Consider the following 14,151-nt stretch of genomic DNA (forward strand, 5'->3'; position numbering starts at 1 on the left):
AGTGCAACGCCTTTTGTGCGCCCCGAACCGGAACTTCACTCGCACCGGCCCATTGTGCGCCGGGCGGCCCGAGCGACTGTGAAGTGGAACGGTACACAGCCCAGCCGGGCCGCGGGGAGCGCAAATTAAAGGGCACTTACCCAGCAGTATAAAGGCCAGCCATTTTGCAGCATTCACTCTTGTGCAACGGTTTTTTGGACAGAGACCAAGGAGGAGAGTTTACTGGTTTGGACCAACACTTGGACAGGTATTTTTGGCTCAGGCCAGAGCTTACCAATTATCTTTGCCTTCATTCAGAGCTCAGTGTTTGCCAGCATATAATGGGGGCTGCATTGGGTGGCAACGCTGAATTTCAGCCTTATGCCAGAAGGGCTTACAGACGCCGTGAGAGAGTGGCAGCCCTGGCTAGACGCAGAGGGGGCAACAGGCGTCGCCAACTGAGGCCTTACCCACGCAGGGTATACCGCCAGCAGACCTCCTATCTGACCATGTCTGCCGCGATGTGTGTTAGGAGGCTGCGATTCCGAAGGGAGGTGGTTGCAGACATCTGCCGGCTGCTTCAGAGAGATCTGCAGCCACAGCTGATGCGCAGGACGTCTCTGTCGGTGGCAGTGAAGGTGACGGTGGCTCTCAACTTCTATGCCACCGGCTCCTTCCAATCCGCTACTGGGGACATCGCTAACATCTCCCAGTTCGCCGTGCATTGCTGCATCCGCCAGGTGACCGAAGCCCTTTTCAGAAGGAGACATCAATTCATCTCCTTCCCCATGACCCTGGACAAGCAGCAGCAGCGTGCAGTGGGGTTTGCAAGAATAGCGGGCTTCCCCATGGTGCAGGGCGCCATTGACTGCACGCATGTGGCTTTGCGGGCACCTCTTGAGCATGCCGAGGATTACCGCAACCGGAAGGGCTACCATTCCCTCAATGTACAGCTGGTGTGTGACCACAGGCAGCGCATCCTAGCTGTCAATGCCCGCTTTCCAGGCAGCAGCCACGATGCCTTTATCCTGCGACAGACAACTGTGGCTGACATGTTCCAGGCACAGCCTCCCCCAAGTGGATGGCTTATCGGGGACAAAGGCTATCCTTTGTGTACCTGGCTCATGACCCCGCTCCGCGCGCCCACGACCCTGCTGAAGAGGCATACAACGAGAGCCATCAAGCGACGAGGAACCTCATAGAACAAACAATCGGCGTGCTCAAGCAACGGTTCCGCTGTCTCGATCGCTCCGGGGGAGCCCTCCAGTATTCGCAGGATCGAATCTCCCAATTCGTCGTCATTTGCTGCATGCTGCACAACCTGGCTATCCGCAGGACTCAGGCACTGCCACCTCACGTTGGACCACCACCTCAGGAGGAGGAGCAGGAGGAGCATGAGGACGACGAGGACGAGGAGTACCAGCCCAGGAGGGAGGCACAAGGTCCAAGGACCGCCCGTCGGCGGCTTATTGAACGTCACTTCTAGGCCCCCTGTCAGGGAATGGCTTGTGCCAATGATAGAACATGATTGCAGCTGCTCTGCAAGCCCTCAGCCGGTTAAGGCAACAAACACTTCAAAGATCAAACATGGACAATGTGAATAAATAAAATGGTTTATTGTACAAACTCTGGGCCCTTCCCACATGAAAACCAAAAACAGACGAAACCCCCAAAAAACACTCAAACACATTACTCGCTCCCACAACCTGGAGAGGATTAACAAAATAGGGCAACTAAAATGGCCGTCATTCTCGGCCTTCGTCAAAAACAAACATCACATCATCGGCCTTCAAAAAACAAACATCCAATTCTCGGCCTCAAGAAACAAACACAAATGGCCACACATTCGACTATTTGGCCCGCTCGGGCGATGCCTTGGCCATCTTTGGGTGGCCCCTGCCCGCCCTGCTGCTCCGCCTCAAAGTAAGGCCATTGGCTGCTGCAAGGCTGGGGGCAGGCTCCTGAGGGGCACATGTCGTGACGGCAGATGCCCTTGGGGGTCGGCAGATGCCCTTGGGGGTCGGCCTAGTCGAGGTCTGGCCGTCGAGCGGGCGGCTGTTGATTGCTGCAGCTGTGGCTGGCCAGCATCAGTCGCTGCAGCAGCTCCTGGCAGCTCCACTGGGGGACTGGTAGTGGCGGCTGGAGGAATGGCGGCAAGCTGGCGGATGGCAGGCGCTCGCTGGTCGCCTGAGACACTGGCACTCGCCCGGGCCAGCACTGCAGCATGCGCACCAATCTGCCGAGGAACAGACCGCTGTGTTGCTGCAGCGCGCCGGGTGCCCTGGCGATGCCTGGCTGACACAGCGAGTGTGGCAGCAGTGAGTGCCCGTGTTGACCTGTTCACTGACCGCATCAGAGCAGCTAGTGACTGGACAGCACCACTGATCACCTGGCCAGTCGCTGACAGAGCTGCCCTGAATTCCGCCCGACTCGCTGCCTGATCTGCCCGGTATTCCGCCTGACTGGTGGCCTCTGAGGGCCCGAACTCGGCCACACTCCGAGAGAGGGAATCGATGGACTCAGGCAACCGTGCCACTGCCGCCATGAGCTCCGTGTGCCGGCGCTCCGAGTCCGCGGACAAGTCTTCGAGGCGTTCCATCTCCTCGGCGAAGAGCATCTCCTGACTGGAGGCCGGACTCTCCCTCTGGGGAGAAGGCCGCCGAGCTGGCCGACCCTTCCTGCGTTGCTGGAGGCCGCTGGGCCCAGCAATTGGACTCCCCTCCGACGCTTCCTCCCTCTGGGGAGAAGGCCGCCGAGCTTCCACCCCCCTCCCGCCTTTCTGCAGCCCGCAGGTCCCAGGAGCTCCCCTCCCCTTCGACACTTCCGCCACGCTGCCCTCCAGGGAAGACGTGTCCCCTACATTGGCCTGGGTGGCCGCGGCTGAGGGTTCCCCTGATGGGCCGCCTTCCTCTTGCTCCTCCTCCTGCTACTCTTCGGAGGGTCTGTCACTGGCAAGTTCAGGGACCTCCTCTTCACCATCTGAAAGCAGGAAGGCACAAGAGTAGCTTTTGAGTGAGGAGAGGGCGTCAGTGCGGGATGCATGAGTGGTGGCATTCAGCGCATTGGTCGGACAGTGGCAAAGGATGTAGATCTGATGCGCAAGTGGGACGAGAGAGGTGCAAAAGGTGATGTCCTTACCATTGCTGCCCAGAACAGGGTCGGCATCTCCACATGCAACGGGCCCAATCACCCGGCCACCCATGAAGCGCTCCACGCGATGTTGCAGGTCGGTGAGTGGCTGGATATGGGGTCGGCCTCCCCCGGTCGCAGTCCGGCTCTTGCGATTATTCGCCAGCTTGGCCTGCAAGAGAAAGGACGGCCTCTAAGTACAGTGTGTCGCCGTGATCTTGTGTGCACTGCCTCCCATGGTGGAATAGCTTGGCCAGTGTGCCGCCATGATCTGGTGTGCACTGCCTCCCATGGTGGAATAGCCTGGCCAGTGTGTCGCCATGATCTGGCGTGCACTGCCTCCCATGGTGGAATAGCCTGGCCAGTGTCTCGCCATGATCTGGTGTGCACTGCCTCCCATGGTGGAATAGCCTGGCCAGTGTGTCGCCATGATCTGGTGTGCACTGCCTCCCATGGTGGAATAGCCTGGCCAGTGTCTCGCCATGATCTGGTGTGCAATGCCTCCCATGGTGGAATAGCTTGGCCAGTGTGTTAAGTGCAGAATGTGCAATTGATGCTCATGCCTGTCCCATAGCTGCTGGATGAAGGCTGGCCATTAGAGCTTTCAGGTCCCTTTGCCCATGTGAGGTGCACATGCAAGGATGAGGAGGTCACTAGAAAGGGTACTCACCCTGACAATGCGTGTGAGGTCATTTAACTTTTTGCGGCATTGGGCACCGCTCCTGGGGACGTCGCTGTTGGCTGACAGCTTGGTGGCGACATGCCTCCAGGCTCTCCTGTAGACACGGACCGTCGCCTTCTTGCCATTGTCCGGGTACAAAACATGGCGCCTCTTCTCCACAGCAGCAATCAGCACACTCAGATCACGCTCTGAGAAGCGCTGCGCACGTTCACGGGCCTTCTCCATGTCTTCAGGCGCTATTTGGGTCCAGCAGCAGTGTTCAGGCCTAGCTGGAGGGCTCCACTATCCAGGGCGTGGCAGCAGACACAGTCGACCCTTCCCCCTTAAGAGCTGGCCGGCGCCAGGGTGTCTGCTGTCAATCACGAGATGGCTGCACCTGCGCTGCGCCCGGCCTCGGCGCTATCGATCACCACCTCCGGCTTAGCGCCCAAAGAGAGGCGTCCAGCAGCAGTTTTAGCGCTCGCCCGAACTCCTAGGGCGAAGCTAATGAATATCGGAGAAGTGGCATCGATTTGGCGGCGGCCGCAAACTTTAGCGGACGCCCCACTTTAGCGCCCCAAAAGTGGCGTCAATGAATTTCTAGGCCATGTTCTTATAAAATAATATATGCATTTTCTAATTTTGTATGAAAGAAAATAATCATTATATCTACCTTTGCTAGAATCTTTGTAGCTCTTTGAATGAAATTATCTTCCATGTAAATATAAATCACTTTATAAATTAAAAAAATATATAATTAAATCACTAGTTAACCTGATGACTGGATGTCTTCTGGCTAAATGAAATTTACAATACCAGAGTTGATGAGACTGCTAGAATGGTTAAAACCCACATGATGAGAGCCCTGATGACATATTGGGCTAAATTAAAAACATTAGAAAACATTTGAAAGGGGAAAACTTGAAATTTATTCTGATATTTTCATTTAAAATTGTTATTTTAATTAAAATTAAGGATACAGTCTTAAATTACTTAATGTATATTATATTTAAATATAATTGTTAAATCACTTTAAAGTTGTTACGATCTGGAATGCATGGTCTGAAAGTGTGGTGGAAGCAGATTCAATTGTAACTTGCAAAAGGGAATTGGATATATACTTAAAAAGGAAAAGTTTGCAGGGCTATGGGGAAAGAGCAGGAGAGTAGAACAAAATGAATAGTTCTTGCAAAGAATTGACATGGGTGAGATGGGCCGAATGGCCTCCTTCTGTGCTCAATGATTCTATGTACTATAAAATAGTTCAGTCATCGAATGGAAGAAATCACAGATATTGCCCTTTTAAGAAGTTTTAAACCTACATGAATGCCTTTCCTGTGCCATATATAAGTATCACATTTAAAGCTACAGACTAGTTCATTTTCAGTCATAAACAAGAGTGACACTTAAAATATCTATCAATTGCATAGTTTTTTTTTACAACTACACTCATGGAGAAAATCAAGGATGCAGTGTGGATCATTCAAAGAACAAAAAGGGGCATCTTACCATAGGTAAATAACTTTCTTCCTCATTCAGCTTTTTCTCCACGCAAGTCATGAAATAAGATGAAATGGGTCTAACTTTTGAGCTGGTTTGATGATCTGGATTAATGAATGACCTACCAAACTGCCTATCCATTTAGCCAACGGTCAAATAACAATGAGGCAGAATTTGCGGTTGGTATGACGGCGATCTCAAGCTGCGAACTGTCAAGCTCCGGCTTGACAGATCATCTGCTGCGACTGTAAAATCCTCATTGCTGGTGCAGAGTTGGGCGAATTGCCCACCAACTACCCAGCAATTATGCAAGAACATTTTACAGCTGGTGCAAACAGGCGCAGGAGCCTGTTTGCACAGCGTAATGGAAGGGGAGGGGGGATATGCAACAGCTTGAAATATACACCCTTCATGATAAAAAATCTTCAAAATAAATATCTGTATCCACCTAACTATCTCTTGATCCCAACACAACTCGCGGAGACAAATAGGCAAAGGGTGAAAACAATCTACCAAGAATGAGAGACTGATTTATTTATTAATATAACTGGGATGAGTGAGAGACTGATTTATTTATTAATAAAACTGGGGTGAGTGAGACTAAAAAATCATGAATGGGCATTGAAGATTTATGTTTCCTGATTGTTACGCACACGGTGTGCCTCTGGGATCCGTGGGCCACTACGCTGCGCTCAACTCCGCAGCAAAACAACGCAAGCTTTCGAAGGAGGCCTCGCACCAGGGAAGTGTGGATTTCTTTGAGGTCGGCGGTGTACACCTTAGTTACGCCGCCAACCGCAATTTCAGGGCCCATTATTTAATGAAAATATCAGAATGAATTTCAAGCTTTCTCCTTTTAAAATTTTACCAAAATTCTTAAATTGGGCCCAAAATGTCATCCGCGCTCTCATCACGTAGGTTTTAACCATTCTAGCAGTCTCATCAACTTCGGCACTGTACAATTCATTTAGCCAGATGACGGCTAGTCGTCAATTTAGCTAGTTCCGTCCCATAGGAGATGATCATCAGCCTGCAGTGTCAGGTATCTTATACATTACCCAAACAAGATAAAGTTAATTTAATATCTAATGGAACCTTCCACTCTACCGCATAAATGTGAGGAGATGGAAAGAATAGAAAAACGATCTTGAAAGGGCATTTGAAATTAGGTGTTTGGACCTCATGCTAGATCAAATAAAGTTGACTAACAACCAAAGCACTAGCTCTTTTGGCCAAAATGAAATAGATAGAAATATTTTTAAACAAAACACAAATAAGTATATGAAGCACCATGATCAGGTTCAAGCAGGGCCTAAATCTCTAAATAAAATGCCTGAGATTCTAAAATCTTAAGATTTAAGAAACGAGGATGTGTTCTTTCTGAATGGAGAGTTGGTAAGTGGCAACATTTGCAACTTACAGATTGAGGCTTCAAGCTTTTGTTTAGCAAGCTCTAAGTATTCCAGAACAAACCACAATGCAAACTTATTGTACTTTGCATTATATGATTTCCCTGTAGGTTCAAGAGGTTAGATTACTATCAACCATTGAAGTAGAATCCTCTTAAATTGCAGGATGCTAAATCTGACAATTCAGCTGAGACAGCTTTCTGGAAATCTAACCAAAAGTTCCAAGGACCATGTCTTCTGTAGAAGCTTAACTGAATATGACACCACTTTGCTTGGATCTTTTGAAAGATCCTTGCGTTGAAAGGAAAAGGCAAAAATAAATCTTTCCTGCCCAAAAGGCCTATTGTTGGAATCTTACATTTTTTTTTAGTCCCTTGAATGTCGTCATTGAAGGTTGTAGATATGCTGAATACCAGATAATCCCACACCTACAATAAAGAGTACGATGTTTGAGTGTTGGGTCAATTGATGTAGAGGTATAAATGCTGAGCTGAAAGAGCAACTTACTGCTTACAGCATCAGCAGCTAACCTGAAGGGCACTGAGAGAGAAGAATTGAGACAGGCTTCCTCAACACTCGATAAACTTCACCAAACTGTTACTCATTCACAGGTGCACTGATCAATTGTAATTTGTATGTTGGAAGGTAACAGACCCAGTCTGCAGTTCAAGCTTCTAGTTCCTACTGGAATGCAATCTTGAAAGTCTCCAGTATGGGAGCAACTAGACAAGGGTATATGTGAAGAAAAGTCCTAGAAAAAAAAAACACTAGCATAACCAACTGGTGTCCACTTGGCAGTAGATATCAAGTCAAAAAACACTTGTGGAGTCTGGATGAAGACGATTTAATGGGCTGAAGGCCCGTTTCTCACCCTGATCTTTATGTTCTTATTTAGGTAGTTCATCGACTCAAGGCAGTAGAATCCAGTTATACAGAATGTTTTATTTCCCTGAAAGAAATGTTCTTTGACTTGGACATGATGTTCAATCACCTTCGAAAGTTGCTCCTAACTAGTCATGTGTAAAACGCAAAATGTCCTTCGTTCTGCTTGTGTTTTTGGGAAAAAAAAGCAAAAGCTCCAACATCTCCTCAGTCTGCTTCCTAAAGACTGACTTTCTTCTAAATTGGAGCTCGAGAAGCCTTACCTGGAGAGTTGCCCATGACTGTAGACTGTGCTCCCAAATCAAGAGTATCAACAGCATGCTGCTTTTGTAGCTTGGTGGTCTGTAAAATGTCAATGCAAATATAAAGTCCTACCAGAGAATTTTGTTGATGTATAAACTGGGCTAAGTGAATTTCATAATTTTCTATCCGCATCTTGCACATTCCTTGGGAGCACAATTCCGTTCCTTCCCAAGTCCAAAAGCTTGGACTCCTTTTCAGGATGAGCAAAGCTGTTACCCTGCAATGGGATATACCAAAAACTTGGCCTGCTATTAGAAAACTGTTTAGGAATTTGTGAAAGAGAGTAGAATGATGACTATCTGCATGGCAAATGGAAATTGTTTGTCACTTCTAGCTAAGGCTGCTGTATGGGATCAAGTCCTTCCTACATACTGCTTGCTGAATGGAAAGTCAATGAACAATGTTTGAGGTAGCAGGCTAAAGATTCCGCAATTGGTCAGGAGCAAAATTACCTAAACATTAAACTGATGAAAAGAATGGAAACTTCAAGTTCTACTCCTCTAGGCACCAAGTCAACTTGATCTCACTGGTCTTACTTGAGATAGCTTGTCTAGTGAGGTGCATAGAGAATTACAGAAAGCACACATGCCAGCCGACAGCTTTGCATGCCAACAATCAGGGTTTGGAGTCAGGTAGGTATGTGCTGGCAAAAATCAGCGCAGCCCAAATCACTCCCCTCTAGTCCCACAAACACTTTCTACCTCCCATCCTGCTCCTACATTAATCTGGGAGTTAATACACTGGACTGGGTCCCTTTCCACTCAACATAGCTTCCGGTGCTAATGGCATGAATTGTGTCTGTTGTGTACTGTAGGCAGGAACTCTCGGGAGAATAGGAGCCCTGGCCTACCATACACAGAGGCTGCAATACCTGCCATTAGCCTCATGAGCGATACTGAGAGAGAGGGGATCCATTCCATGGCATCTAGACTCAAGTAGGAGTGCAATGGGGGTGGGGAAATGGATGGTAATGAAGGGGTGAGGGAAGGGGGAAGAAGGTGAGAGCAGCAGGAGGGGAGAATCTGGTATCAGCATTTTAATGCGGGGAGAAGAGACCAGCACCACCATTAAGTGAAAGTGAGTGGGGAGGGAGAGCATCAGCACAATCTGGGGAGTGGAGCAGGGGAAGGAGAAGAATATCAGCTTAACCAGGTTGGATGGGGAGAATTAAATTCTGGGGGAGAGGGAAAAGCATGCCAGTATAAACTGGGAGAGGGTTAGAGAAGAGAATGTCTGATAAAGGGTGTGGAATTGGATAAGGTCCAGTATTTCTGTGAACTTGATGTGGAAAGGGTGAGTGCTTTTGTGAACTAGAGTGAGGGGGGTTTACTGGATGTGAAAAAGTGACTAATAAGATAGCTTTTGGGCAAATGATGGTCTGTTCAAAATCCAAACATCACTTTATTTAAAATTTAAAATCTATGAATTATGAAGTATAAATGTGCATAAAATTAACCAGAATATTTAATTTTTAAATGTAAAAATGCAAAATTTTCTTGATCCCCTATAAATGCACCATCAATTTTATATCTTCAACATTTGGATTTTCCCCCAGGCTTTCAGGCACTTTTTTTTGTTTTCTTCCAATAAAAGTGAAAGAATGTTGTGTATATCTACAGCTTAAGTTACATAGCCTGTGTAACTACTTGTCCACTGACTAAAATATGTAATGTCAAATGGGCCATATTATAATACAAAATTACATAAAAGTTTAGTGAATATCCATTTCTTAATTTAAAGGAACCCATAATACATACATTTAGTCAAGGTGGTCAGAAATACTTCAGCTAGGGCTGCTACTATTACTTTGGTTTTTTTTTTAATTTATGCTTTGAAAATTAAGATTTCAATACAAAATGAACAATATATTTAAGATAAAATAATTTTGACAAAAGGGTTAGCACTCTAAAATATCATAACAGGGTTTTGTTCTTAGTCATGACAGTTTGTTTGACTGTTAACAGTTTATTCCATGATGCATATTATTGTGCTTACACTGGAAGTTCAAATCATCAACATTTTTTTAATATACCGTATAGCCAAATGTGCAAGGCTGCTGATGTAAAACTGTACAGTTTACTCAGGTTGTGGGCACAAGATGGTGCTATTTTGCCTGTCTTTTGTTCAGAACTAGGAGGTTTCTTTGCATCAGTTCCTGGGGCACATAAAATTCTCTGGTATAACCATTTCTTTAAAATGTCTTTAAAATAGAAAACATTCTAAATTATACTTTATTAGAGAACAAAAAAAAGTCTTGCTAACTTTTATACCTTTCTTAAAGATTCTTTGTTGAGGTGTAGTTCAATGGACCTTACAGATGTGTGATCTTTGACAGCGAATTTTAGTAGCTATTCCATTGCAGGAAAGATCATTTTTGTTCTCACCTGTGTCCCCACGTGCACAATTGCAGCAGAATTCATGGCGTAGTAATCAGAAGCAGAAACCTAGGTTGATTTTCCTCTGCTTAACCCAGGGGATTCGAGGCCAATTATATCAACATCCCAGCTAAGACCAGCTAATAGTACTGGGGATTGAAGCTGACATCATCTTAGTCTATTCAATAGATGAACTTGGTGTTCCATTAGGGGTGCGAAAAGATCAAAATATAAAAGTAATCTATTAGGGACAGAGTAACTGAGCACATGGACAAATATGAACTGATCGGAGAGAGCCAGAATGGATTTGTAAAAGGTAAGTCATGTCTAACTAACCTAGTTGAATTTTTTGAGGAGGTCACTAACATGGTAGGTAAGGGAATGTCTATGGATGTTATTTATATGGACTTCCAAAATGCATTTGATAAGGTTCCACACTAGAGATGGTTATCAAAAATGAAAATGCATGGAATTGGAGTAAACCTTTTGACATGGGCAGGGAATTGGTTAGAAGGTAGGAGAACGAGAGTAGGAATAATGGGTATATACTTTATTGGCAGGATGTAATTAGTGGTGGCCCCCAGGGATCTGTACTGGGTCCTCAGCTTTTCATTATTTATCAATGACTTAGATGAAGGAATACAGAGCTGTATATCCAAGTTTGCTGATGACACTAAGTTAGGTGGCACAGTGAGTAGTGTAGCAGAAAGTTGCAGAGGGACATTGCTAAATTAAGTGAGTGGGTAAAACTGTGGCAGATGGAGTTCAATGTGGGGAAGTGCGAGGCCATCCACTTTGGAGCGAAGAAGATAGATCAGAGTATTTCTAAATGGTGAAAAAATAGGAACTGTGAAGGAGCAGAGGGATTTAGGGGTCCATGTACAGAAATCACTAAAAACTAGTGGACAGTTACAAAAAAAAATTAAAATGCTAATGGAATGTTAGGGGGGCTGGAATACAAAGGAGTGGAAGTTATGTTACAGTTGTATAGAGCTCTGGTTAGACCGCATCTGAAGCAGTGCATTCAGTTCTGGGCAGCAGATTTCAGTAAAAATATATTGGCCTTGGAGGAGGTGCAGCACAGATTCACCAGAATGATACTGGGGCAAAAGGGTTAAATTATGAGGACAGGTTACATAGACTAGGCTTGTATTCCCTCGAGTATAGAAAATTAAGGGGTAATCTAATTGAGCTGATTAAAAGATATGGGCCTAGAAATTCGGTATCCCCTGAAAGCGGGTGCAGGGATCGTGATGCAATAGCACATTCAGAGGACTGCAGGCAGCACGTAAAATTTGTGCTGCCTGCTAATTAACATGATTGTAGCGTTCAGCCAAGCGCTGAACACACTGCTGACTGGCTAAATGCTCAGCAGGGGCCCAAGTTCGTGCAAGGCTAGCTCCAATTAAAGCTAACCTGTACTACTTAAAGGCAGTCTGCACCTCTTAAAGGGGAGGTGCCTTCTGCCTGCAACAGGTGATTGAAGTGGCTGGGTGGGCATTGGAGAAGAAAATTGTAATGCTGGCACAACAGGGGAGAGAGCATGCACCTAAGTTCTCAGATGCAGAACTGGAGGCCTTGGTCCAGGAGGTCAACTCCAAGAGAGAGGTCCTCTTTCCACAGGGGGTCAGGAGGCTCTCCAGGCAACAGGCAAGACTGCAGTGGGAGTAAACAGCCGATGTGGTCAGCACCAGCACGAGGACCTGGACTCAGTGCAGGAAGAGGTTTAATGACCTCACACGAGTAGTCAAGGTCAGTGAATTTATCTTCAAATGCCATATCCCACCATCTGCACCACTAGCCCCTCACACTGCTCAATGCACCACAACCTCATCATTCACCTACCAACAATCTCTGCCAAGCACGACTCATACCTCGCATTCATAGCTTCACCTTACCTACACACACTTACAACTGCTGCAAGCCTCAAACCCACATCTCACAGCTTGAACACACCATCAGCTATTCAACCATGACAGGCACAGCCACCCAAACACATTATACCGCACTCACTGACACACTTCCCCTTCTCTTGCCGGAAAAGGTGGCGCATAACCAGCGCCAGCAGACCTTAACTGGCAGTGGACAGGCTCACCTGCATCACTTCACCCCATCGAGAAGATGGTGCTGGCCATTCTTGGCAGGGGTATGGCTAAGCCGGTGGCCAGCAGCGGGGCTGAAAGAATACAAGATGCTGGTATCCTCATACGTTATCCTCCTTCTCACATCCCACTTCCCCCTCATCCCACAATCTCTTATTTAGAATCTGCACATGGTGTAAGCATGTAGCTCCTTCTTCCCCACCACCTCCCCTCACCACAACCCTACCCTTGTGCTTTTCACATTTCAGACACCCAAGAAATCCAGCCTGCCCAACCAATGGTTGAACAAAAAGAGAGTGAAGAAGAAGCACAGTCACTCGATTTCAGACTCCCAGCCACCAGCTGAGATACTGACAATCCGCGTACTTTAGAGGATAGGTTAGACACGGGATCTGCACGTGATGAGACACCGGGCACGAGTGGCCTGCAGCCAGGGCAGGGGGAAGAGTAGATCAGGTGCCAGCTCCCCGGAGCGAAAGGTCGCACATGAGTTCTGCTGCACAGGACTCAGATGAAGACTTTGATGGGGCGGCCTACAGAAGAAAGTTGATGAGTATGCATAATGAAATGCTTGGTACATTGGTAGGCCTGCCAGAAGGAGCATGGAGGAGCCCAGCTTCAGCCTTGCACAGGGCTTTGGGCAGAGCTTGGAGCCCATCCTTTCCAGCATGGAAGGGCTGGGCAGATCCATTAACACACTTGTGGCCCCAACCATCATGCTGTGTCTGATGGCCGAAATCTCAGCTTCTATTGCAACACAAGCAGAAGGCACCAAATGCTGTAATGGAAGCTCAGACTGAAGTCATGCAAGCACAGACTGCTGCCATCATGGCTGGGTTTACTAGTGTTGAAAGGGGCTTGCAGGGTCTCACAGAAGTCCATACTCCAGCAGATTACTAGGATTGCTGAGGCGCTGCCCCGAGGGAAGTGGCAATAGATCCATGGAGGACAACCCTGCTGTCCTCTCTCAGGATGACAGCATTCGTCCTCACACCACTGTCATCCGCTAGTGTGCTTGCTGTTGCCTATCAGCCAGCCAGTCAGCTGCCGCCCATGCAGAGGTGGTGCAGTCCGAAGCCAGGCCTACTAGGCCCAGAGCTCCTCAAGGTCATCCTGCAAGGCCATCAGCAGTCTCCCTCACTGAAAGTCAGCAGCCTTCCACCAGCCATGCTGCAGCCACTGGGGTAGCACTGCGTAGGAGCACTAGGATAGGCAAAGGCACAAGCAAGACCGCCACTAAGGTAATGCACAAGGATAATTAGTTGATTTTTTGATGTAATATTGGATGGATAAGGTTTGATTGGAATGTTTGCATTCTGGTGGCTTTTATTTTAGCATTGTGGCCAAGAGGACACTGTGATGGTCATTAACTAAAGGAAAGTAAGGTGTGGGACTAATGTTGAATGGGGAATTGGTGTTGCATTCACTCGTATCGCAGGTGGATGATTCGATCCCAGATATCCCGGCCAGAAAGGGGCTGTCTGGATTACCTCCTTACTTCTGCTTTCACCTCCTCCTCCTCCTGAGCTGGTGGCCGTATCCCTGGTGGCAAGTGCTGTGCCCTCATGATGGCCAGGTTGTGGAGGATACAGCAGACCATGATGAATTGAGACACATGCTCCGGTGAGTACTGCAAGGCTCCATCAGAGCAGTCCAGGCAGCGGAAACCGTTGTTTAAGGACGCCAATGGACTGCTCTATGATGTTTCGTGTGGCAGCATAAGAACATAAGAATTAGGAGCAGGATTTGGCCATACGGCCCCTGGAGCCTGCTCGCCATTCAATAAGATCATGGCTGATCTTCAACCTCAA

At 47.3% G+C, this 14,151-nt stretch overlaps 1 protein-coding gene across 9 annotated transcripts in view; it reads right to left on the minus strand.

The window, feature by feature from the left end:
* The window catches only part of dcaf6 (ddb1 and cul4 associated factor 6), a 176,055-nt gene that overhangs the window by 36,434 nt on the left and 125,470 nt on the right, over window positions 1-14,151 (minus strand). Inside the window, exon 17 of one of the 9 annotated variants that reach the window (XM_086006718.1) lies at window positions 7,824-7,902. The exons of the other annotated variants lie outside the window; for them this stretch is intronic. Within the exon in view, the coding sequence (XP_085862844.1) occupies window positions 7,824-7,902 (79 nt within the window). The remainder of the gene's footprint in view (window positions 1-7,823; window positions 7,903-14,151) is intronic. 9 annotated transcript variants of the gene reach the window in all.

This window comes from Somniosus microcephalus, chromosome 14 (assembly GCF_052327205.1).
Source record: "Somniosus microcephalus isolate GS21.2 chromosome 14, FLI_Smic_1.0, whole genome shotgun sequence".
Classification (NCBI taxonomy): domain Eukaryota; kingdom Metazoa; phylum Chordata; class Chondrichthyes; order Squaliformes; family Somniosidae; genus Somniosus; species Somniosus microcephalus.